Genomic DNA, 24,799 nt, shown 5'->3' on the forward strand with positions numbered 1-24,799 from the left:
GGGCTTGAGACTAATCCTGGCAGGGACAACCCAAACTGCCAGAGCCAACACTGCTCTGTTCACCCTCCGCTTCCATATGTTTTTACATCTCTAGCCATGGCATTTTTACACCTCTAACCCTTCAGAATCAGTCTCTTTTAGGCATAAACCTCCAGGAAGCTGCATGTCTGTACAGCCACTCTTTTACTAACATCTCAGCTGTGAAACACAGGTGATATCAACATTTTCCTTATTTGTGCGCAGACTGAGCGTACCAGTAACCTCACCAGTTCCTGCACCACCAGAATCTACCGCGCCCTCTTCCCTCACACTGTCAGGACAGCAGGGGCTGATCCGCGAGTCCGGCAACAGCCTGGAAGATTTTATTATGTCGCCCACCATTTGCCTGCCAAAGGAAAGCTCAAGAGTGTGTGCAGATGGCAGTTCAATGGCACCTTCCCTAGTTGGATTGTTACGGTAATAGGAGACTTTTGGTGGGAAAGTAGGTCCCAAAGACAGACTCAGTGTAAAATGCACCCCAGCACAAGGGCTGACGGAGCTTTTGGGCAGCTCACCGGGCCCTGATGTCCCTTCTGCTGCCGAGGCGAGGCAAGTCCACCCAGTGGCATGCAAGGTTACCTCCATCCACCCTAGCTAGATGGACGCACTGGCAAAGGATGAGGAGCGTTGCTATGCAACTTGCTACAGGTGAGCGAAACATACTTTTCTAAGTTTTGTGATAAAGGACAATCAATGCTTTAAAGTCCTTCATCACTTCATGTCTTTACGTTAAAAGCAACTGTTAATTTGCTTTTGTCATTCAAAGCTACATTGTACAGACCTACTGGCTTGCTGCAGGCATGGGCCAGGTCAGGGAACTTCAGCCCAAAACCATACTGGTCCTGCCTGGTCTGCGGGAGCCACAGGCAGGGAGCAGAACTTCGCCTCCAGCCTGGACAACTCCACCTGCCCTGCACGGAATGGCACAAGGAGCTGCCTGCCACCAGTCACGCCACCAGCGCCAGGTCCTCTGGAGTCACAGAGCTCACCAGAGCAACACACCTTCATCTTCTGCACAAACACAGACCTGCCAAGCCCTCACTGAGTGCGGCATCCCTGTAAACTGCACCATAGAGTGTAAAGCAGCCCCATCAGGGTCTCCAAGCCCCGGGGGCCCTGCGCAGACTTACCGTGCAGCAGCTCACAGGCAGGGCACTCCGCTCCGGCATCTGGCTCATTCCGGAGCTCCCTAAAGCCAGATCCCAGCTGGTCCTGCTCTCCTTTCAGTCTGCGCTGCCCAGGAGGGATGTCCTTGAGCAGACCAAACTCTTCTGCATTGCTGGATGGACGTGGTGAGGAGCGGGGCAGGGTATCGGATCACAGCACCGCTTCTGGGAACAACCTCGGCTTCGGGGGAGCAGGAGACCTAGAACAGCTGCGGTGGGTTCATTTTACTGCTGGCCTCTCCCTGCCTTCCCTGGCAGCAGGTCTGTCAGCCTGCTATGGCTCTAGTCTCCACAGCAACTATTTATAGAGGGAAATTCACAGGTCCACTGAGATGGAAACGGAGAAATCCTTCCCCTCTGGCTCCTCCGTCCCCAGAACGGGGCTGCCCGGCACTTCCCACCGCTCCCAGCAGCCTGTCGGCAGGACCAGCCTGGGAGAGGGGCCAGGCTCCCCAAGCCCACCCATGTGCCGTGCCACCCAACCCGAGGCACGCCAGCCTCCCCCAGCAGTGCCTGCAGGCAGCCGAGCACCACCGCGGCGCGGTGCTGGGGACCAGCGCCCACCTGCCCCCGCCGCCCTTCCGCGGAGAGCAGCCGGGGCCGCAGCGCCTTCCCCGCCGAGATGGGACCCCAGCACCCACTCGGCACTGATGAGCAAACGGCCACACAGTACAAATCACATTATTATTATTATTATGAAACACACACCCCCGCCCCGGCGCCCCCGCACTGGGGCCCCGCTGCGGCGCAGCTCAGGTTTCCGCACCGACTGCGGAGCCCGAGCCGCAGCCCCGCCGCAAAGGGTTAACCCCGCAGCAGCTCCCGGAGCAAGGCCGGGGGCTCCCGCAGCGCTCCTCCCCTCGCCGGTGCCCCCCTCCTCTCACCTGCCGCCCCCGCACTAAAAATAACCGGGGGAGGGGAGCAGCGGCTGCGCCACCGGGGGCTGAGCCAGCGCCGGCAGCGCCCGGGGCACCGGGACCCGCGGGAGCCAGGGCAGCGGCACCCGGGGCGGGGAGCTGGGAGAAGCCAACGGTACCCAGAACTCAGCCAGTAAAACAAAAAGGAAAGACAGGACAGACGGGCCAGGAGCCAGCTTTATGTCTGGGAAGAGCCGTGCAATGATTGTAAGAATTATTTTGCCAATTTGGGAACCCCGCTTCCTGCCTCACGCTGGTGGCCAACAGCGAGCAACAGGGACCAGCACAAACTGCACCTTAAGGAACCCCCTCCCCGCTTACCCCCGGTGGAACCCCGCGACCAGAGCCCCCCCTCGCAGCCCCCCGCCAGCAGGGAGGGTGTTCCAGCTCCGGCAGCAGAAGTGCCACCAAGTAGAAGGCACCAGTGGAAGGTGGCACAAGGTTATCTCAAAGAGACACAGCCAGTACCTCACAGACTAGGGAGGGGGCAGGAGGGAAAAGGGCCCCTGCTCTTGGCACAGCTCCCAGCTCCTGCTGCTCGAGTTTCCAGTTCGGAGGGGAAAAAACGGGGAATAGACTCTGGGCAATTGCAGCACTGCACAACAGAAGCACGACACACAGGTTGTATATTAAAATTTATTGAATTATTGTGTAAGAATTCTCTTTATTAAAATCATTTGGACTCTAAACTGATTATTTACAGACAAAACCTTTTATATCACCAATAGATTCCTACATCTCGGAACAGTATCTACAAACAGTTATTACACTATGTAACAAAATTCAGATTTTTTTCAAGCTTTTTATATTAATTATTAATTCCAATTTGACAAAGACAGTACCTCGGGTGCTCTGAGCAGAACTTAAGGTGTGGCAGGGCATAAATGCAGGTCAGGCCATACCGTAACAGACAGAGAGACACCAAGTCACAAAGTTGGGAGAGGGCAGAGTCACCAGGACAGGACCGGGAGAAAGACTATTACAGAGCAAACACACTGGGTGTTCTGGAAACCAAAAGAATCATCCCAACAAGAAAGGCACCAAAAAAGCAGCATCTCGCTGCCGCCGGGGCATACCTTGAAAAAGAAATGGCATTCCACTGAGGCAGTAGCATCCAAGAACCCTCTATTTTAATTAAAAAAAAAAAAATCAGCTATAATTTCTATCAAAAACAAAAAAAAGCTTCCAGGTACAGTCTAGTTTGCCACCAGACAGATGAAAGCAACTGCTCTCACATCTACATCACAGGGATGCCAACTACTCTTAGTCATGCCAACAGGAGACTTTCAGATACACTAACGGATATTTGTCTTAATACTGATCAGTTCTCGGCGTTTCATCCAGACCATGGTGGAAGCAAGTTCCTTCCTCTGACCACAGTACTAAATAAATTTTAATGCCTGCTATTCAAGAACATCCCCTTTCTGCGAATACGATTAAAGCAGCGACGTCCCCTCGCTGCACTTGTGGTCTTGCAGAAGGGGAATGGTCAGCGCACTCTCAGCCAGTGCCCACAGAACTTTCTACCTGTAAGAAAACAGGAATATACAGAGAGGATTCTCCATCCTTAAGAAGGAACGTCCATCTCCAGAGTGTTTGATAAGCTGGTCACGGAATCAGGCAGAGACTAGAAGAAACTTGGAAGGATCGTGAGGAATAAATAAATAAGTCTTCCCTGCAACAGGGATTTTCATAATGAAACCTGTTTTGTGCAAATTTTTAAATGCAACAGAACCCTGTTGTAGTAACAGATTTTTGCCACAGGAGAGGGGCATGGACGGAGAGGGGAGGGGCCATGCCTAAACACCCAAGATGATTCCAGCGAGGGGCCTTTAGCGTGTGTCGCAGGGGAGCGGGATGCCGGTATCTAGAACACCAAGGACAGACAGATGGGAAGAGACGGGCACTACCAGCTTTCCACCCTCACTGCACCTGCACAGGGCAGTGCCTCCTGCCCAGCCATGCAAGAACAAGATGAAGATGTTAAACAAGTCAATCACCTATGTTTAGCTCTATTTTGAAGTCTTCATTATTGCTCCAATAACAGCAGACTTTCAGAGATACACTCAGAGAAAGCAGATCACATCCAGCACCCAGGACCACGACCGAGAAGCAAAGAGGACGTGGAGCCCACTTATCCCACAGCCTCGGTCAGCCACACGGGCACAGGCTGCGCTCTCAGCACAGACACCTGGACTCTTGTCACTACGACTCCAGGAGAGCCACCAAGTCCTCCTCCCTTTGCCAACGGGTGCTGGATTCAGAATTAAGCCCCCAGCCACCCTGTTACAGAAAAGTACAGAGATAATTCTGCAAAAATAGGGACAGACATTAACAGTCTGCAGAGCCGTAAATCCAGCCGAGAGCCTGTGGCTTCTGGCAGGCACTCAGTGAGTTGGAGAGGCCACAACTACACCTTGCTCTGCCTGGGGCACAAACTCCATCCATCAATGCACAAGGGAACAACGCTACTCTGCCACTGCACCTGCCTCAGACCAAGGAATCACCTCCTGCAGTTCCTAAGGGAATGGGCTTTACTAATTGCACTGTATCTGCTTTTTCCCCCATCTGTCAGTCATTTCCTCCACCCAGCTATTTTTGGGCTGATTTAATCAGATTTGGTTGAGACAGAGGCTTCAGAGATGCTAAACCCCTATAAGTTTTGTGGAAATGGGTGGTCAGGCAGGAGCGAGACTCAAACTGGTGCCCACCTGGGGGAAGAGAGGCAAACTGTCCCCCATCTTCTCCTCGGCAGCAACCAGCCAGTTCACCTGCTGCTCTGTACAGCAGGACAGGAGCAGGGGGTGGCACTGAGATGTTGGCCATACTCTGGGCACACAGAGTACCTGGGCACATTGCTGAGAGAGGGTCACAGGAGAGAGCTGGCTTCGTAGGAGGAGAGACCAGCATTAGCTCACTGTCACATTGCTCAGAGAACAGTTTAGCAACTGTGCACGGCTCGCACAAAGCCACAGGGCTGAATCGATAGGCCTGGAATTACTGCTGTATGCAATCTAAAGAAAGGCAGGGACACGATCCTGCCCTGTTTTAGCTCTGGTCACTCCTGGCTCACGTGATCACATCCTCAGGGAAGTGACAGAGGAGTCAGACCTGTCTACCTGTCCCGGGCACGCAGGACATCAGCGTGGAATTAGCAGCAGGGGGTAAGAACAAGTAGGGTATCCTTATAAATAGGAATTTGCTCCCAGAAGGACAGAGCGCTCTGTTCACAAAGCCCAGGAGCTGAGGAGGGAGCAGCGAGGACCTGCCTAGTGACAGCTGGCAGCTAACTGTGCTTGTGCCCACTCCAGCCTCTCCGTCCTCACACGAATCACCCATTTGCAGCACATCTGACGCTCCTGGAGAACAGCGCACTTGTGCTTCACGGCTTCCTTGAGTTCACAGCTCACCAAATAACCCTTCTATGTGCCACAAGAGGAGAGTCTGGGAAATGAAACTGAGTAGGGTGTAAGCAAGCCTAATGGAAGAGCACACAGCTAAGCCCTGAAGTGAGCTGCGGGGAAAAGCAAACTGTTGTTACAACAACGGAGACATCTACGAGTTATCCCTGCAGACAAAGCAGTGGAGAAAACTTTGCTCCAGTGCTGACAGACATTTGTCAGTAGAAGTGCACAGAGATACTTCTCCAAGAAAAGCTTTGTCTCAAAGCCACAAAATTAAAACATTCTCCTTTAGCATTTAAATACATTAACTTTCTGAGGGTATTTACAAGTCCAGTTCAGAGCAGCAGAACAGCTAGACACCGGAGGAAGGGGAAGTGGCACAAGGCAGTTGTGCTTTTTCAAAGAGCAGGGCAACTCCTGACCACAAGGAACCAGGAAGATGGATCCTGAGCTGGGTCAGCGGCGACTGAGACGAGCCAGGCAGTGACTCTCACATGCTGAATTTGTCCTGAGGGAAAAGGTGAGGGGGTGCTGTCCATTTCCAGTAGGCCCCTGGGCAAGCGCGCATGCTGGTGAGCACGTTACATCCAAGCAGGTGTCGCGCACAAGCTCTCAGAGACTAGAACACTGGGGAGCAAGAGACTTTCACCATCAGACACTCTCCTTTCTACATCCAACATCCAGAACCAGTGGGGACATTGCTGCAAGGAAGTTTCTCAGGTGGGATACTGCAGGAGTGCTCACTAGCCGGGGACAGAAGTTGGCACAGCTGTCAGTGTGGGGAAAGTTTCCCATGTCCCTGCTGAAGTGAGCAGCTGCAGGGGGACTCCCAGCGTTGGCCAGGGCATCTGTGCAAGGCCAAAGACTCCACAAACACGGTGCTTGGTGCTGTCACCTGGCTCTTCAACAGCATCGTTTGGAAACTTGGCACATTCACGTAACATCTGTAGGAAGGAGCTGTGTGGTCCCCCTGACAGTCTGCTAGAGGAAAACCAAAGTTTGGGTTTTTTTGTTTTGTTTTGCTTTTAAAAAGAAAAAAACTGTAAAAAAATATTCTCTGAGATGCAAGGACGCTTGTACTTTGTACTGCCTCGGACATCCCTGTTCATGTCACCCGCGGGTTCCTTGGAAAGTCTGGTTCCAATGGCAGCAGGACACCCTGTGTATAGCTAGGACGAGCACTGTCCCTGTTCAGCCAGGGGAGAGCAGTCTGTCTGCACCTGTCACAAATCCGTGACTTTATTCTCCACAGCTGCTGCAATCTGTTGTAGTCTATATCCGAGCTGCATCTTCTGTGCCGTTGGGTCTTCTTCCAAGGCAGTAATGATCTACAACGAGACAGAGCTCACTGGCAGCCTTTCTCCTGCACACAACACTGCCAGCCAGCTCAACTCCACGCATGGGGGAGAGCCCCAGGCTGGAATCCAGCACGCTCAAGACTAGAGCGGCTATGCAGTAATTCATCTCAAATTAACCACCAAGTAAGTATTCTAGATTCATCCTAATAACTTACAAGCTCTGTAGCGCAGAATGAATGCTAAACTTCTCACCTGAAAATAATCTCTTTAGTAAATGAATCTGAACTGCATTTCATTTCTGAGTATTTGGATATCAGCGTCAAAAAAAACAAAAAAAAGAAAAAAGTGTACACAAAATCCCAACAACCTTCAAGTTAGAGATAAATGCTTTTTTGTGACTTCCTCCCTCCCTCTGATAAGGATAAAGCAAACATATGACATGGAAGTTACACATGCCAATGAAACAATACACAGCGTTGTAATAGTCTGGCTGCTCTTAATTACTAATTCTTGGAGGTTTATTGATTGGATGGTAAAAGGAGAAGGGCATGTGTTTCTAGCAGGTATGAACACACTCACCTGGTCATAGTACTTATTGATGTATTTGTACAATTCATGTAGAGCCACCAGGGAATTGAGGTCACCTGAGTAATTCTGAACATAAGAGAGGGAGTTAGACAAAACTGTGAGACACCTAACAATTGTTCTTCTAAATTCTGCATCCTCTCAACTCATTAGGAAATGTGCCTGTTGCACAAAGCAACCAGTTAGTTCCTAGCAGGGTTGGGGGCGGGGGATATAATAAATAAATAAAGTCACACAATCCTTGCCCTGAAACATTGACTACACTTTTCAGTGCTAGCTGGGCAGACCCTCGCCCTCCTTGTTGTGCCACAAAGCAGAGCAGCACTGGGAACGGTCAGCGTGTTTGAGCCAAAGTGCACACTCAGCTGGAATATCTCATCTTTGCATTACTAACTTTCTCTTAGATGCACAGGTGAGGGGCCAAGGTGACTTCTGAAATAATTTTTTTTTTTTTACTTACCCGTGATAGCTCAGCCAGGGCAGAGTTCATCTCCTGGTCACTGGCAGAGATGGTCTGACGAATGTCCGCATAATACCTACACCACGGTACACAGGCAGTTAGCGTGATGTTCCTCCTACCCTCCTTGTTACTGCTTAAACTATGACTCCTCACATTCATTGCTTACCTTTCCACCATCTGCTTGTAGCGAGGGATGTCCCGGGCATAAAGCAGCTTATTGATCGGAGAATCCTTGAACATCCAAAACCAGAACTGATTACAAAAAGCTCCTTCATCATGCTGTGGACTAACCTTAGCAGGTAACATCATCACCGCTATTTTCTGTCTTTCACTCAGGATTGGGAATTTTGTCCTCGCATGGAGGGACACTTCAGACACCAGGCTCCCCTTCTAGTAACGCAGTCTGAGGAGCCACGAGGTGTGTTGCTGAAGGGACCTCTTGGGATCCCTAGTCCAGCCTTCCACTTGGAGCTGGGTGATCACCAGTATGAGATCACATTGGCTTATAACTTTGCATAGCCGATTCCCCAAATCCTCCAGAGATCCACCCATCCTGTCTCTGGTGACCTGCACAGGGCTGTTCCACCCTCGGCACGGGGCTAGTAGTGGTGGTAGGTTTTCCTAATGGGCAACCCGAATCTCCCAAGATGCATCCTGTGACTTACACTGCCTGCCACAGCCAGCTAGTGTTTACACTCTGTCACGTAGCTGTAAGCTGTAAATAAAGAGCATGCAACAACTTCTATATGCTAAACAAAATCAGCTCCTCTCTCCTCTCTTCCCAGGAGTCCCCATCACTCTCCTGTGCTCCAGTGGCACATGGGAACAAGGACGGGCCACGTCTGCTGTCCCAGTGGTGCTACATACACCTTATTGCCTCCCTGCGGCAGCGCTGCTCAACCATCCGTGCCAACCATGCTCCCCTCTCCCTCTGTACTTACCCGCCCTAACTTATGGTCAGCTATCGTACAGGAGTCCATGAAGGTCTGCGCGATGACCAGGAGCACAGCATCTACGTTATCTGATGTCTGCACATCAAAAACAAACTGGGGATTCTTGATGATGTTGATCCAGAACCGCAGGGGTAGGCTGCAGAGAAGACGGAAGCGCAAGAGAGTATCAGCAAAGGTAGCAGCTATGGCGTTGAGATATGGTGCACGTTACTCCACCTCTCAGCTTGCCCTCCCAGCAAAACCAGCTTTTCACACCAGGCTTTGCTGCCTTGTACTCCACTCCTGTTTTGCTCCTCCTCAGCAGAGGAAGGTGCTATCGCTTTGCCGGTGATCAGCTCTAGACAGCTTAGCAGTGCCTCCTCTGGGGTCCACGGGAACACCGTACCTGTTTGTCTTCCAGATATGGATGGTCTCAGGGTCTGCGATCCCATAGTGTATCGCCTGCTCATCCAACAGGTCAAAGAAGTATTTGACTGCCAGAGGGACAGGGCGGTTGGTACTGAGGATCACCTGGAACAGGTCATCCACGAACTTCTGCAGAGTGCCCTGCAGAGAACCAAGCAGAACAGTCAGCCCAGGCCTCACGCAGATGACAGGTTACCCTCTTCTGCTCAGCAACCTCCCCTCACCGGTCCAAAGCTACCTCTCCTCCACTGCAGGGAACAGCAGCAAAGGAGAAAGGTGCCAGCAGTTTCTGGGACAGAGGCCAGGGAGAAACTCACAAAGCAAAATGCAGAGGAGAGTCAGATGTACTCAGAACCGCTGCAGGTAAAGGGGATTGCTGCAGGGGAGAGAGCTTGCAATGTGATGGAATGGCACTGAACCGCAGAGAGTGCCTAGCAGAGGAGGACTGCTGGCTGCCAGCAGTGGGATTCAGATGCAGAGGAACAAGGCGAAGGGGTTTGTTCAGCAGCAAAAGGAAGTTCAGTAGATGTGGGAAGAACACAGGCACTGCCTGGCAAAGCGCCTGGGCTGTCTCTTGAGGAACAGTACTAATGCAAGCAGAGCACTGCTGGGGAACCTGGATGCCAAAAACTGATTCCTTCTTGAGAACTGAGCAGAGCGACAAGTTCCTTTGTCTATTTTTTAACAATGATACTGGAATAAAGCAAAAAGGAGAATGTGAGCAGGTGCTATGCGTGATTTATGACTGCAGCCGAATCTGTGCATGACTGGTGTGTACTATTACATCATCTTGCTGCAGCAGGTAATAGATCAGTTCTATCTTCTTGGCCCTGGGTGGGGTGAAAGGGGAGAAGACACGGCAGCCCATGGACACCGCTGCGAAGCTTTTTTCTGTGGGACACGAAGACAAGCACGGGGTGGACACAAGGATAAAACTATTTCTCATTCTCCTAGAGGCTCTGCAAAACTTAACCCATTAGTAGGAGAAGAAGTTTTGGCACTGCAGTGCCAGAGGGGAAACAACCAGCACATGCATCAATCCAGGCAAAGGGGCTCTTCATCTTCATATGCATCCCTGCAATCTGCTGGGGGATATGAAGGAAGGTAAGGTCCCAAGCACAACATAATCTGTGCTTCTTCTCACCTTCATTGAGAGCAGACGTGTCAGGTAGATCTCCGGGATTGCCTTGGCTCGCTCCCGATCTCTTAAGCTCCCACGCCTATGCTTGGGAAGTTCTGGCTCTTCTGTTGGTTTTACCAGGTGCCAAAGTTTGATCCCACCTTCATCTGCATCCTCCAGCATCGGCGTTTCTAAAACAAGCGATTGTTTAGAAATGAGTGTCAGTTCTCTCACAGCGGAGCTTGGCCAGGTGAGCCCCAAGGAAGCGAGATTTCACAGTATGACAGAAACACAAATGGGAAGGAACCTCTGGAGACCTCTATCCAGCTTTCTGCACAGAGTACAACTGTTGCCCACGCTACAGCACGTTGCCTTTGTCCACTCAAAACCTTCAAGATCTTGGAAACTTCCCCAAACAGAGATCCCCCACCACCCCAGCGATCTGCTCCGGGGCTGCGCCACCATTTTGCTGAAGAAGTTCTTTTCCACAACCAATTTGACCCTGTTAAGCTGCAGCCTGTGGCTATTGTCCCTCATGCCACAGGATCATCCGTGGAGCCGTTTGCTGTGTCAGACAATAAGGTAACTGCCTGGCGCTGTGTCCCATCGCCCCCTCGGGCCATGCTCAGCACCTGAGGATATTAAGATTCCTACAAGTGGCAGACTGCACTCGGTCCTAGAGAGTCAGAACTAGAGAATTGTGCTTATCTGCATTTTCATGCCCAGCCTGGCTTTCCTCTGCTCTTATACTCTACCCTTTCTCTCATCTCACCTGCCCAAACCTGCAGTTCCCTGACAATCCTACCGGGGTCCAAATCATATATTAGCCTTCTAGAACAGCACAAAGCTGGGGCTATGGCAAGAAACTTGTGCCACTAACTGGCAAGTGCTGTAATATCATTCTACAAGAACAGGACATCAAACTTACTCTCTCCTGGGATGTAATCCTGATTCTCCCTATGGATGTGCTTGGTCAGGCGTGGGACCAGCGCTACTGTTGCTCCATCAGGCACCTGCACATAAGCAAAAAAATCAACATTCAAAACAAATGGCATGTTTCTCCTCAGCACAACAGGCAAGTTCCTGTAGACCAAACCAGACTATATCATTAATAGAAACAGGGACAGAGATAAGGATTTTAGGGCACCGTCACTGTCTTTCCTAATGGTGGGAGAATCTTGTTTGTAACAATTAAAAAACCTGATGTGCAAAGTATGATGAAGATAATATTCAGGGACTGAGGTCATTCACATCTAGAACACACTGCAGCAAGGTATGACATATTGGTGCAAGATATGACACGTCGGCGTGAGGTAGTTAAAACCCCTTCTTTCCATTCCTAGAAGCTACTTTGCAGATCACGGCGCCACCATCTACTAACTGATTTGGATGGGAACATCCTCAGATCCAGCAGCATTGCCTTCATTGCAACAGCCACCAGATGTGAACTTGTACGTCTCCCTCCAAGCCCTACACCTGCCCACATCTCAGGTACAGGTAAAGGATGGGGCCAGGCTTGTTGAAGTTGGAGTCCAGGCCACAGCACTGACGTAACTTGAATATGCTGCTGCAAGAAAGCTCCAACCTTTTGACAGCAATTCACCAGGAGCAGAGCGTACTGGTGTGTAGAAGACAGAGGAGAGACAAGGCAATGGTGGACTGAGCTCTGACCTTGTAATGCTGAAGAGTGTTCAGGCGTTTCCAAGTTCCTTGAACGACAGATGTCACATCCTCATCGGACAGTATCAAATGACCTGCCAGCCCTGATCTCCACTCTACAACCATTAAAACACAGAAAACAAAGATAAACTGTTAATTTGAGGCATCTTTGACATCTGCTGTGCTTCAACCTGGTTGACCTTGTTAAACACCCACTGATCCTCATCAACGTTTACCCATGCTACTTCATGGACAGCATAACCTGAGCAGGTGCCTGTAACAATGCCGAGTCCTGCAGTCACAGGGCAGTCTGAGCACAGCGACAGGCAGCCTCATGGCCTCCCAGTTTCCACTTGTCAAGTTCCTACAGATTCATCACATTGTGATTCAAACCACAAATACGCACCTACAGTCCTCGTTAGTTACTATTCCCCCAGTACCTGCTCATCTATAAATTTCGCCGCTATTCAGCAGCAGCCAAAGAAGGAAGGAGATGGAAAACTGAGTGGTTTCCTTCACAACGTAAGTCCTACCTTTATTAAACACTGTGGGCAAAATCTTCCCTGACATACATTATTGAGATGCTGCCTTTGACTTCACTGGCAGGAAGAGCCACTCTATGGCTATAGCATCTCTGTACCACACTCAAATTTCCTCCCCTCCTACACATTCTTCATGCTTTTTTTCCCCTGCAGTCCCCTTGCCCCAGCCATTGCCATGGTCTAAGTCTGGCAAAGAACACCATGAAATGGAAGGGGCTGGACCCAACTGCTTCTTTCCCACCCCTGCCTCTTGCTTTAAACCTCCTTCCTGCATCGTGCCCTGTTGCGTCCAGCCAGAGCGCAAGATCTTTGGTCAGTGACTCTGCATGCTCAGCAGAGCACGACAAGCATCGTGCCTGCCAAGGTGCTGTGCACAGATTGCAACGACCACTCTTCCACTTCCTCACTGCGTTTTGGCACCAAGGAGTTCTGCTCACCGAGGTCCAGGGTGTCTGGGTCTGGTCGGTGACAGTACGGTGTCCCTTTATAGATCTGATCTAGGATTTTCTCCTTCACCTGTGTTATGGTGTCACAGTCTAGCACTTTTGCAGAAATCCCTTGGGAGTCCTCTGCCCCTCCTGCAGCAACTCCTGCTTGGGTCAAAGCATTTAAAGTCTGGGGAAGAAAAGAAAAGGTCACAGCTACTCAGCTGATAAGATTACATCTGACACATTTCCACCTTTGATGGTCAGCATTAAGGCAAGTTAACAGCTAGTCCTTTCACTGGAAGAGTTTCAGAAAAGAAAACAACACAGATGTTAAACACCCAGTTCTCAGTCTTTTGTCAAGAGCTAGAAGCCAGTTCAAAGGTGTTGGGGAGGGGTTTAAACGTGCCATCAGTAATTTCATCCCCTTATTTCTTCTAGACACATAGCACAGCACATACACCAGGTGTATACTGTAGCACATACTGTGGGAAGGTTCCTATCAGCCTAGGGCAAAAGTGCCTGATTTAGCAGAGCTCTTGCTCATCTGTGGAGCTGTGCTGCTGGGATAAACCTGGCTCCCAGGAGACAGTGGCAGGATGCTGCACTCCTGCCTCAATAATGGGAGCAGAGACATTCAGCCCTGTCGCACCCAGAGGGAACAAACCCCGTGGTTCTTACCAGAGTACGGTACTCCAGGTCCTCTCTCAAAAGGCGGTTGTCATTCAGGGTATATTTGGCTTTCCCTGTCACCCAGTCGACCGGCCCTTTGTCCACCTGGTGCTTGATTCCTCGAAACAGCATGTAAAGGGGCTCCCCAACAGAATCCTGGCACAGGAAGGAAAGAGTTTCACCTGAGGGAAATTCAGCTCGCTCCTCCCAGCTGAGCCCAACAGCTTGGAAACAGGGACACACACGCAAACGGAGAAGCAGGACCGAGGATACAGCAGCTGAGCCACAGCAGGCAGAGACAGAGCCCCTGCTGACGGCTCCTTTTCCAGGCATGGGGAAAGCGCATGGGCCAACTACCATGTGGATGCACAAGATCAAGGCACTGCTCTGCCTCCACGTCACTGATCTGGGAGACTATCCTTGCCACCCCCCCCGCAGGAAAGGAATTGGATCAGAATCTGTCCTCCCCACTCACAGACCAGCCTACGGCCAGCATGTCTCAAGAAAAAGGAGCTACACCGAACCCTCCATGATCCGGCAAGACATCCTGGAAACAATGAGTGGTATGAATGCTGATTTAAGCATCCCTGTTCCCAGTGAACAGCCCGGTTCTCATTCCTCACCCTGAAATACAGGATGACTGGCACTATTTCACCTAGGAGCGAGACACAGAGCAAAGCTGTGGCTGTTTCCCCTTGTTTGGCCTCTCCATATCACAAAGGGACAAAGAGCTCACCCTCACAAATGCGTACAGGCAGATGGACATCCAGTTGGTTAACAGCTTCTCCACCACAGTTTCCGTCCTGAAAGAGAGCATGAGGCTGGTCACAGGAATACAGTGCAGAGTAGGGAGGGATCTGGAGGTAAAGGTCACTCCCCTTGAGAAGAAAGCACACTAAATGATGATACAGGCTCAAAGCAGAGGGAAATGAAAAAAGGACTTTAGAGACCAGTGAGGTTAATGCTTTTGGTACTACTTATGTGAGGCACCTTTCAGCCTGAAGGAGGCACCAAATTACAGAAATGGAGAGACAAGCAAGCAGGGGACAGAGGAAAGCCTCTGGCAGGCCTCAAACAAGGGAGTTTGTTCAGACCAGGAGGATGGACCAGATAGGAGGCTAATGGGAATCCAAACGCAGGAGATATTTCAGTTTAGAGGTCTCTGGGCTCGCAGTTGTGCCATGTTTGGAAGCTAAACAGCAAAGCATGATTAGCAGACTTGGCAGAGCAGTAGCACCTGAACACAAGGAGAGAGTTAATGCACAGCAGCTTCAAAAGAAGAGGAATTTGAGGTAGGCAACTCCAGCTTCCTACCCTTTTCACACCTTTCCTGCTATATTCCCTACCAGCTGGGGACTGGAGAGAGGGCTGTCGTTACTGCTTCCTCCCATTTGATGCATGTTGTCTGGACACACACTGGTCTTAAAATTGCAGCCCATGCCATGATGCTATCCTACTCACAGGAACTTCAGAGCCTGCCAGCTGGGCAGAAAGGCTCTGTCCCCTCAGGCAGCTAGCAGTGGGACCATAGCTGGCTCACCTCCGCAGCATCAGCTTGGGGTTCTTGGCCACATACTGCTCCACAAGGTCATTCAGGAGCGTTTTGAGGATGTCGGTGAAGTACTCCAGCTTCCCATGCAGTGACACAGTGAGCAACGATGCCACGTAAGCCCGATCTCTCGGAGAGAAAGTGCGCTGGATTTCCAGAGTGTGGATGAACTGGTGGGGAGAGAGATAAGCCAGTGTGTGAATCTGCTGAAAACAAGTCACAGCTACTGGCCCTCGGAAGTAGTGGCGCCGCAGTGACTTATTCAGGAGTGAACTTTAACAGACACTGCCCAATTCCTGCCACCAGCTGCCAGTGACATGGCCCTGACCCCACAGCAGGCTGCAGGCAGGGAGAGGAACCTAAGTTACCTTGGTGAGGAAGAGCTTGCTGTTGAGCAGGTTGGAGAGCTGGACCAATCCCTGTTCCACAGTTTGCCGCCGGCACTCAGGGATGTCCAGGTCCCTTTGCAGCGGTGACTCACGGTGGCCCGGGAAGAAAATGCGTTCTGCATAGGACTTGTAGTCCAAGAAGGGGATTCCTGTGCCCACAAGGTCACTTGTGAGGTCCATCATCTCAGTCATCAGGTCTGAGGGAAAGGAAACACCCATGAGGTTGAGTACATGATCACACAACTGACGGTGCAGAGCACGAGGTGATGCAGGAGCTAGGGCCAGCAGGATGGGACAGAGAGGACGGATGTTTCCTGTCAGGAAGAGTCACATTTGGGTCCCATTGCTAGAACATGTAAAACTAGACTAGGCACTGGGAGAAACTGCATGAGGAAACTTCCAGGCTTGGGGAGGAACCCAAACGTGAATTTGGTGATTATTCTCATTTACAGTCAGGGGCTGGTTTCCAGTTTTATAAAGAAGCCACCGTTCAGCACAGATCTGTGGTTACAGGCATTACCTACATTACAGCTGGAGTATTAGAGATCTCCTGCTCCTCACTGCTGCTCACATCGCTTGGAGATTACAGTCTGAGTCACCTGCACAGTTTCGGAGCCTCAGGTCTCCCACAGAAGGGCTCACTGCTGTAAGGGGCTGAAATACAAGGTTTGCAGGCCCAGAACACGGGGCATAATTCAACTATTCTATGATCTCTCCAAGTATGCTGTCTTGATCTTTAGCTCTGCATCTGAGTCTGGAGGATGAACTGGAGAATCAGAGGGGTCTGTGCAGATCACTGTACTCCAGATTAAACAGAAGAATTAAAAAAGGAAGAATGTGGCTATACGTTTCAATGCACTGGCACAGGATAAAGTTATTGCCTGCTCTGAGCTCCCCAAACAGGTATGCAGGAATGGAAAGAGAGGTAGGGCTGAGAGTGGTTCTTCAAGCTTCCCTGAAGCTGCAAGAACCTAGGAGCTCAGTGACTGACCTGTGAATTCCTTTTTGCATCTGTCCCGAACACTCGTTTCCAGATTTTCCAGCTGGATTTGAACTTTCTTGTAATCCCTCAGAGCCTGTTTGCTCTTCCTCCTGTAATAAGAAGCAGAATTGTTCCCAGCAGCCCTAGCCCAGGGACTGTCCTTGCTAACTGTTGTGTTGCTGCCAAAGACTCCAGGGTGATTGCTGTTGAGGTGATTTTTATTGAACATCATCTCTGCAGGATACCAAACAGTGCTCCATAAACTAGATGTGTCTCTTGGAGCACCGCCGAGGTGTTGGCTCTGAATGACCCATAGTGCTCCTGTGACCAGCAGGGGCAACATGCCTTATACATCCAACACCACCGGTGGCTCAGAATTTGTCACAACAAAGAAAACTGGGACCTTGTTTAGGCCCAAGAAATACACACTCAGCCACGTTTACTGAATGGTGTTGTGAGGAGCTTAAAGACCTCATACAACGCCAGAGTTTCTCACCTGTATATGAAGACGATGACCAGAACAATGAGTGCCACAAAGGATGCACCAACACCCAAACCAATCTGTGCCTCCAGCGGGAAGGTGAGCTGGCTTTCTGTGTCATACTGCACTCGGCCCAGGAGGAAGTTCAGGTTCCCCATCTGCACCTGTAAGAAAGCACATGCCATGACACTGGCTTAGTGCAGCACTGAAATGCAAAGCCACAGGACTTCTCCAGAATGGGTACGGGTGGCATACAGCTCTCTAGCAAAGCCATCCCACAGCCCAGCTGCTGAATCCAGCTATACCATTTGCTTTCAGGCAATATTTGGCATGTAGGAGTAGAGCTAAGAGCAGCAGCAGCTTCTTGCCACACCAGTATCTTCCCTGTCCCTCACCAGGGCTTCTGCCTTTCCTCCACTTCCCACCCGATGACAGGATTTCCTGCGGTACTGCCGATTCCCTACCGTGAACTCTGGGAGCAAGTCTGTGCCCTCCCGCTTCGTGCGGTGCCGTGGAGCTGGCTGCTCGGAGGGAGGCTCACAGTAAAGATGATTCCTTGTTAGCGTCTTCACCACACAGATTCCTTCCCCAATCATAGCCATAACTTCATCCTTGGAAATAGCCAGATCTAGATTTTCCCCCTGGAACAGATGTGGAACAGCACACCAAATCAGGGAAAAGACAACTCCCTGTTTCCATGGCTCCAGAGAAGATGGAGGAGACCAGGACTGTAGGATGACAACAGCCTTTTTTCTTCTCTGACTAGGCTCACAGCTGACTGAATTGCCTGCAGAAGTTAATTTTGTAACCTAAAAAAATTCACTTGCATATGATTTAGACTATAGCTTTAGGACCTATAGTGCACTGTGTAAGTACAGCCATAAATAGCCTATCTTCTTAAGGTCCTTCAGCCACAGCACGACTAAGCTCAACTCTTCATTCTGTGTGTATGCATATACACAAACACCACGTGTATATATTTCAAAAGTTAGTCTCCTGTCAGTTAACCTAAGCACTCAGGTGAGTCAATCAAAGCCTTTCAAAGGTATAACACATTTATGCTATCGTTACCTGCTACACAAATCTGCTTTAAAAATTTTGGGGAACTAAGACTTTTTTCTTTTTTAAATGAAACCATAATGACTGATGTTAATTACGTTTTTATTTTTTAATGCTTTCTAAGCAGAATCCTGCAGTAATGTTTTCATGCTTTTGCCCAGAGCTCTGTCAGGTTGGTAGATCAACCTCCTTGCTCTCTGAAAGCTCGCACCTTGTTGGTTCTCTTTTCAGTCTTCTCAAACTGCACTCAATACCAGTGGCAGCAGTCTAGACACTTCTAGACTAGCACACCCTCAGTTTTCACTCACATGTGAAAAGAGAGCAAGTGGAGAAAGTGTGTCTCCAGCTGCAGTCATTAACTTTCTTAATGAGTACTGGACTAGAAAAGTACCTTTCCATACAAAAGAAAATTTTTTCTTGCACAGAAAAACATTGGCCACTCTGCCCTTCTGTATCACCTTTAAAGAATGATTTTCCTACCTTCACCGAGTAACAGATCTTCTCTACTGCCAGGACTCTTTTACTCCTAAGTTACTCTTAGGGGAATCCTAAGAAGTTCTGAAAAAGCTGGCAGCTAAGAATAGGATGTGGGGTTTATTTAGTACTAATATCTCACGTACAAATAGTTTATTAGGATTAAAAGTAAAAAGGCACGAAACTTTCTACAGACCCTGTGAAGCCCTTCACAGTGATTTATGGGCTCAAGAGGCTTGATACACTCTTAGGTGCCATTTCTTATAGGCCAAAGCAGATGCGCTGTGACAGGCTGTAAGCCTGTCAAATGCTTTAAAACCTTGGATGCTGTGCCACATCAATTTAAAACATTCAGGTTACAAACAACTTTGCACAAGGAACATTATTTCCAGCTGGCTTTTGTGTTACCTCCACAGAGATGACGCTTCCTGGCTTGTGGCGATATGGTTTGGCAGGGTCTTCAGCGTTCAAAGGTTTTAGGATGGGGTTGACTTCATAAGAGAAGGGCATGGGATGCAATGAGTTGAAATCAAAGCTCAGATTATCCAGAATAAATTCCAGTTTGATACGGACACTCCGCAACAGCAGGTTAATGGCTGGAGTTTTGCACAGGATCAGGTAGGATGAGTTAACAAGACATGGTTCTTCAAACTAAATGCAAAAGGTGAAAGAAGTGTCAGTAATGAGACACTAATGCTTCTCCTGCAGCTTTGCAATACTTCCCAGCCCTGAGAAATCTGAGGTCACTCTGCACTCCTCTCATCCGGAGCGATGCCAGAAGAACTCTGCCTAACTGTAGAGGGAAAAATCTAACATCCGAGGAATTCCCTATGCTCCTCTAACAAAAGTTTTCATAGCACTGGTTTTGTTGCAAGCACCCAGGTCTCAGCGGTGGGAATCTACTCTGACATTCCCCTGGCAGCAAATTCTGGAAAGGCATCAGCTTTAGATCTCCCCGCTCTAACAGAAGGGGACCCAAGACCTTCCATGCAAGGCTGACTTCCTAGCCTGAAGGCTTCTGTGAAAGAGGCATTTCTTTGTCCGGTTGGATGTTTTATACATTTGGTGAAAAGTATTAGAGCAAATTTTTTCCCCCGCTACAGCCACAAATGCCTTCCTAAGAACATGGGTAAACCCAGCTATTATTGATGCACATGCATCAGAGGCACATTCTCTCAGTTTACATACAGGAAGCCCTCTACAATTTCCACTATTTAATGCAAGCCCTTCTTGTGCTTTGGCTGCCAAACACCCTCTACCTCTGCAAATTCTGCTGCAAGCTCTGTGACTTTGATTATCACACCAATACGTCTGTAGTAATCCATCTCAGGACACCAGCAGTAGAAGAAACTGTTGGTGGAACTGGTAATTTCACTGAACTCTGCCTGTTTTTGTATCTCGTGATATAGTGAAAGACAGTCCAGGGGCTAGAGAGATGGCCTGAACTATACAAAAGGAAGAGTCTGGAGCACGGACATGCTGAGCCACACAAGCTCTCTGGCTCAGCTGTGGATTTCTTATCTCCGCACTGCTGCCCTGCTGTTTCTGTCCCACAAGTCCTGCACACCTCTAAGCAGAGGGAGACCCAACTCATAGAAATGTTTGTGAAAGTGCTTAACCTCGCAGTCTGGCAGAGAACGCTTCCACTTGGCCAAGAGCGTTGGTACGATCCAAGCAGATAACAGTAAGTGAGGGAGAAAAGCCCTAGGGACAGAAAGTCCACCTCTTCAGAGCAACACATCAACCCTTATGCACTCTCAGCTTCATGAGCACTTTGCCATTGCTACCTGCTGGACGCTGCACAGAGCATTCTCGGTGCACTCAGTGTCTGGGATGATTCTGCGCCACCGTCCCAGTCCTCGGCGCCGGCGTTCAGATGGAGAAACTGTAACTCGGATCTTCGGTTTCTGTACAACGTCCAAGTTGTATCCATGAACTCTGAGTACTCTCCCTCCGCTGAAAGAGAAAAGCAGCTGATCTTACCCACCTGTTATTCATCAGCTTGGTTTTGCCCATGCTCCCACCCTTCTGCTTATGCTTATCCCTGCAAGCCTGGTGTTACTCCAAAGTGCAACTCAACAAACAGGTGCTGCTGGTGCTGTAGTACCTCCCTCAGCACACAGCCCTGGGGAAGGTACACTCAGTCTTTCTACCTGAGGAAGCTTTTAGGTGGCTCTGCAAAAGTAATGTTGGGATCCAGAGTGTATCTGAAGAGGGTTCCTTCCAGTCTCCGCTCTTGGTCCCCGTATTTGATAGTGACTGGGAGTTCTGCGGACACATTGCTGGGACTCGTCTGGCACGCCAACTGATCCTCCGTCATCTCAGAGAGGCTTGGAGAGACAAAAGAGAGAACAAGGGATTAACAGAGTCACTGCAGAGACTGATTTTATAGTAATATGCTTTGTTCTTTGCAGACAGTTTGCAAAGCTCTTCTGGTATTTTCCTAAATTTAATGCTGAAAGGTCTCGTGCCTTATCTAAGCAAGCAATAATTGCTGAGCAGTTGTCAGTCAGCAGCACATGGACAAAAAGCAGGTACAGCCACTGTCCAGACTGAAAAGACTGGAAGCATGCTACCAAGGCACGTGCACCTTCTCACCAGCCGTGCTGTCAGGTGTACGTGTCCCAGGACGTAAGAGAACAAGCAGCTCTTAGTGTTAGTCTGCAGGAGCCAACTGCAGTTCCCCATCAGCAAAAGCAGAGCTGTCAGAATGGGGTACAGTCCTGCCAAGAGACACGCAGAACAGAGCCCATGTAGCACTGTTCACATCCATGGGAACGTGGGCAGGAACGCGAGATGGTCGAGGTTGCTGCCACGACCCTCAAGGGGAGGATCTCCTGGAACACAGAGGAGAGCAGAGCTCCAACAGCCTGTGCTAAGGGCTGAGCCTGGCAGCATCGCACCCCCCTGGGCTCTGGGAAGGACTCCGGGCAGTGCACAGCCAGCACATTGGCAGGCTCTGATCTTACATGTGGCAAGGGAGGTCTCCAAGCAGGACACTGATCTCACTAGGATGCCCAGTCAGCAGCTTTGAGCCCAGAAGGGTAAGGCAGGTTCCTCCCGCTTTGGGGCCCCGAGTTGGAACAATGGATTTCAGCTCTGGGTTCTAGAAAAGAGTGGGGGGGGGGAAGAAAACAACCAAAACTGAGGTGAGTGACAAGGACCTCAAAAGATAAGGCAAGGAAAGGAAACAGCAGAACGTGTTTTCAGTGACCTCCAGTGCCCTGCAAATAGAAACTACAGATCCCAATCAGGCCTCAGCTAGGCTCCAACAGCTACTGTACAGAGCAGAGATCAGAGGAGGGGTCAATCACACCGGCAAGAACCACGAATCAGGGACCAGCCTTTCCACAGACTGCAAAAGGCAGATGGATGCTGCAAAGAGCAGAGCTGTGAGCCTCACACACAAACCCTAGGATTAACAGTTCAAAGGGATTGTTCAGATCAGTAACTGGATTAATAACTCGGGTTAGGAAAAACAAGGTAGCAAATAAATTGTCTGTTTGTCTAGTAGACGAGATTACCAGCAGGGAGCTCTAAGAATTTGTGTTGAGACCTGTGCTGTTAAACATACTTGTAGGTGACCTGGAAAGGAGATATGAAGTTTGATAAATTAACCAGAGTAACAAAACCAGTACCACTGAGGGGCTGCAGCAAAATTTAGAGGAACCAGGCAGAGTGGCACAAGTCACTGCTGATCAACAAAGAGCAAGAGACATGAAGTGAGAAGGAGCAAGGAGACTGGAGCAAAAAAACCCAACCCAACCATACATAAACAGTCCTGAGTTCCAAAATAGCTCCTGCCCATTCAAGAGTGCTTTGGTACCTGTAACAACTCTACCAGCTGTGAGCACAGATTTCAACAAAACCACACCAAGTAGTAGGAATTACTGGGAAGGAAATTGCTGGGAATAAAAAAAGATTTTTATGCCACATTAAAAATTCCTTTTGCATTCATATCTTGAATATTAGTATGCAGTCCTCATCGCCCTGCCTCAAAACGGTGATAATAAAACTAAAACCAAGAGCAACAAGCATAATCTAGTATATAAAATGGTTCTATACAACCAAAAATGGAATAGCCTAAGAATTTTCAGGCATCTCCTTCCCATGGAAGGGGGAGACATGCAACTAGGTACATAACTTGTAAGTTGCACAGCAAGAATGAAAAGCGAGTAATTGTATCCCAAAACTACCTACATATTATTTCATAGTTGTTGGGTTTAAGACATCAACAAGTTATCAGAAATGTGTTTAAAAATTATAGGAAATATTTCTCCACACAATGCACAGTAACTTTGGACTTAACTGCTACCAGCTGCTGCTGAAGGTCAGATGCTAAAAGTATGTTCAAGTAGCAGTTTGCAAATTAATTAAAAAAAAAGTCATAATTCTTGGTAAGTTGTTAAGTAATCAATAAAAAAAATATATATCTCCAAATCAGAAAGGCACCCTGTACTTTTCCTTTTTCTTTAAGCATTTAAGTTACCATTGTCAATTTAAAAAAAATAAAACCTCACTAGACTACAGAATCTTTAGTGTTACCCAGTACTGCTGTTCTTACAATCTAAAGGGGGGGAAGGAAAAAACCAAAACAAGAAGTTCTCTCCCCAAAACATCCCACAACACAAACACCAGAAAAATCAGATAAAAATACCAGTAGCAAGTGCCTGGTAGAGTCCCCTAAGTTCATGCAATAGCCATTTAGCAGAGACACTGTTAGAACGGGGAGAGGTATTACAGAAGCAATAGCTACATTACCTGATAGGTGAAAATATGCCCAGAAACGCCACGTCCTCCTCCAGGCACTTCCACCACAACGTGCCCAAATCTCTCCGTCCAGCTCCCGCCAGTGACGCATACGATACTGCAGGGCAATCCAAGAACAGTGTCACACCGTGGAAGAGCAGATGAGCTGTACCCATGGCATCGTGTCCTAAAACCACCTAGCAACCACAGCGCCTTTCTCCTTTCAGTCTTAACACATGCTCAGAATACACAACCAAACATTGAGAGACACCTTTAAAAGCTGGAATAGGTGCAGCAGAAAAAAGCAGGGGGCAGTTCCAAACAGGCCTATCCTATCCAAAATTTCTGGGATAGACAGGATGAAACCCACCACATCACAGACACATGAAGAGTCCAAGAACTCTGTTGTCCAGAGTTGATCAAGTCAGCCACGTGTGGAGTGACCCCAAGCTCGCAGTGGTCAATCCACGCGTTAGCACTGCGGCTGATGCAGAAGAAAACTCAGGACTGTAGGTTCAGCTGGCGCTGGCCTTCAGCCAAGGCCTCTGGAACCAGCCAGGATCCCCTGATCAGCACCACCCGTTCTCCCCAGCCATAATTTGGTATGGGAGATGCCAACAAGATGAAGAGTCAGGTTGTACTTGGAACAGGGCAGCAAGGAATCCTGTGTTACAGCACTGATATGCTAACAGAGAAACTACTCTGCAGGAGACTTCCCAGCCTTCCCACCCGACAGGAGATTAATCGTGTCTGGGTCTTGCTCAGGAGTGGGTTCCAGGTTCACAGCTATATCCCCTCAACCAAAAAGGCTCAGGAATTTGAACTGAGCCAGTGCAGTCCCAAGCCAGGACCCTGTGATGCCAGGTGATTTACAGATACAGAACAAAGACAGTGCTAACCCCAGAAAGATTATGCTCTAATCCTAGGATGAAAACAGAAAGCAGATGGATCCAGACAAACAAGGCGCACAGACGGGACAACACTGCTCAACACAGCAGGCCATTTCCCAGCAGGATCTTACCTGGCTCCCAGAGAAAAGGGTGCTACAACTACTGCTACCACGGAATGGAAAAATATGGGTTTGTGATAGCTCTGATGAGAGGTTACTCACAATTGCTCTCCTCTTCTCCTGTTGGTTGCTTGGCTCCTCTCCCTCCCTTGTCCAAAGCTCCCACCTACCTGCCCTGCCACAGGCCAACTACACAAATCGCCCTTTCTACTCGTTTCCTAGCTATCCCCCAGTCACACCTCCCTCAACACCTGACTACACTGCCTAGTTTTGTGGTCCTGCCCTGACCAGACACACCAGATACCCAGTTCTCTATTACTGACATCAGCTGGCATCAGCAGGACAGGTCTTTCTGCTTCTCATCCTCCTCCTTGCCACTACTTTTACAAGCGCTGTGTGACCTGCCAGGCACTTCTAGCCACCAGCAGGATGGCATAAGGCCCACCAGGACTCCCTAGTCTG

At 49.4% G+C, this 24,799-nt stretch overlaps 1 protein-coding gene across 4 annotated transcripts in view; it reads right to left on the minus strand.

Annotated features, from left to right (window-relative positions):
* Nucleotides 1–3,263: 3,263 nt before the first annotated feature.
* PLXNB1 (plexin B1) overlaps nucleotides 3,264–24,799 on the minus strand; it is an 82,079-nt gene continuing 60,543 nt past the window's right edge. For 2 of the 4 annotated variants that reach the window (XM_040592225.1, XM_040592224.1), the window contains 21 exons: nucleotides 23,341–23,446; nucleotides 21,549–21,685; nucleotides 20,733–20,909; nucleotides 20,367–20,535; nucleotides 18,988–19,230; nucleotides 17,511–17,687; nucleotides 17,062–17,210; nucleotides 16,575–16,675; nucleotides 15,563–15,780; nucleotides 15,186–15,364; nucleotides 14,382–14,448; nucleotides 13,655–13,801; nucleotides 12,986–13,163; nucleotides 12,019–12,122; nucleotides 11,276–11,360; nucleotides 10,372–10,538; nucleotides 9,208–9,368; nucleotides 8,811–8,958; nucleotides 8,036–8,100; nucleotides 7,870–7,945; nucleotides 3,264–7,478 (listed from right to left, as the gene is read on the minus strand). In XM_040592225.1, coding sequence (XP_040448159.1) covers nucleotides 7,194–7,478; nucleotides 7,870–7,945; nucleotides 8,036–8,100; nucleotides 8,811–8,958; nucleotides 9,208–9,368; nucleotides 10,372–10,538; nucleotides 11,276–11,360; nucleotides 12,019–12,122; nucleotides 12,986–13,163; nucleotides 13,655–13,801; nucleotides 14,382–14,448; nucleotides 15,186–15,364; nucleotides 15,563–15,780; nucleotides 16,575–16,675; nucleotides 17,062–17,210; nucleotides 17,511–17,687; nucleotides 18,988–19,230; nucleotides 20,367–20,535; nucleotides 20,733–20,909; nucleotides 21,549–21,685; nucleotides 23,341–23,446 — 3,139 coding nt within the window. In that variant the 3' untranslated portion in view covers nucleotides 3,264–7,193. The remainder of the gene's footprint in view (nucleotides 7,479–7,869; nucleotides 7,946–8,035; nucleotides 8,101–8,810; nucleotides 8,959–9,207; nucleotides 9,369–10,371; nucleotides 10,539–11,275; nucleotides 11,361–12,018; nucleotides 12,123–12,985; nucleotides 13,164–13,654; nucleotides 13,802–14,381; nucleotides 14,449–15,185; nucleotides 15,365–15,562; nucleotides 15,781–16,574; nucleotides 16,676–17,061; nucleotides 17,211–17,510; nucleotides 17,688–18,987; nucleotides 19,231–20,366; nucleotides 20,536–20,732; nucleotides 20,910–21,548; nucleotides 21,686–23,340; nucleotides 23,447–24,799) is intronic. The other 2 variants (XM_040592226.1, XM_040592227.1) reach the window with 2 other exon arrangements.

Source organism: Falco naumanni, chromosome 4 (assembly GCF_017639655.2).
Source record: "Falco naumanni isolate bFalNau1 chromosome 4, bFalNau1.pat, whole genome shotgun sequence".
NCBI classification, from domain to species: Eukaryota; Metazoa; Chordata; class Aves; order Falconiformes; family Falconidae; genus Falco; species Falco naumanni.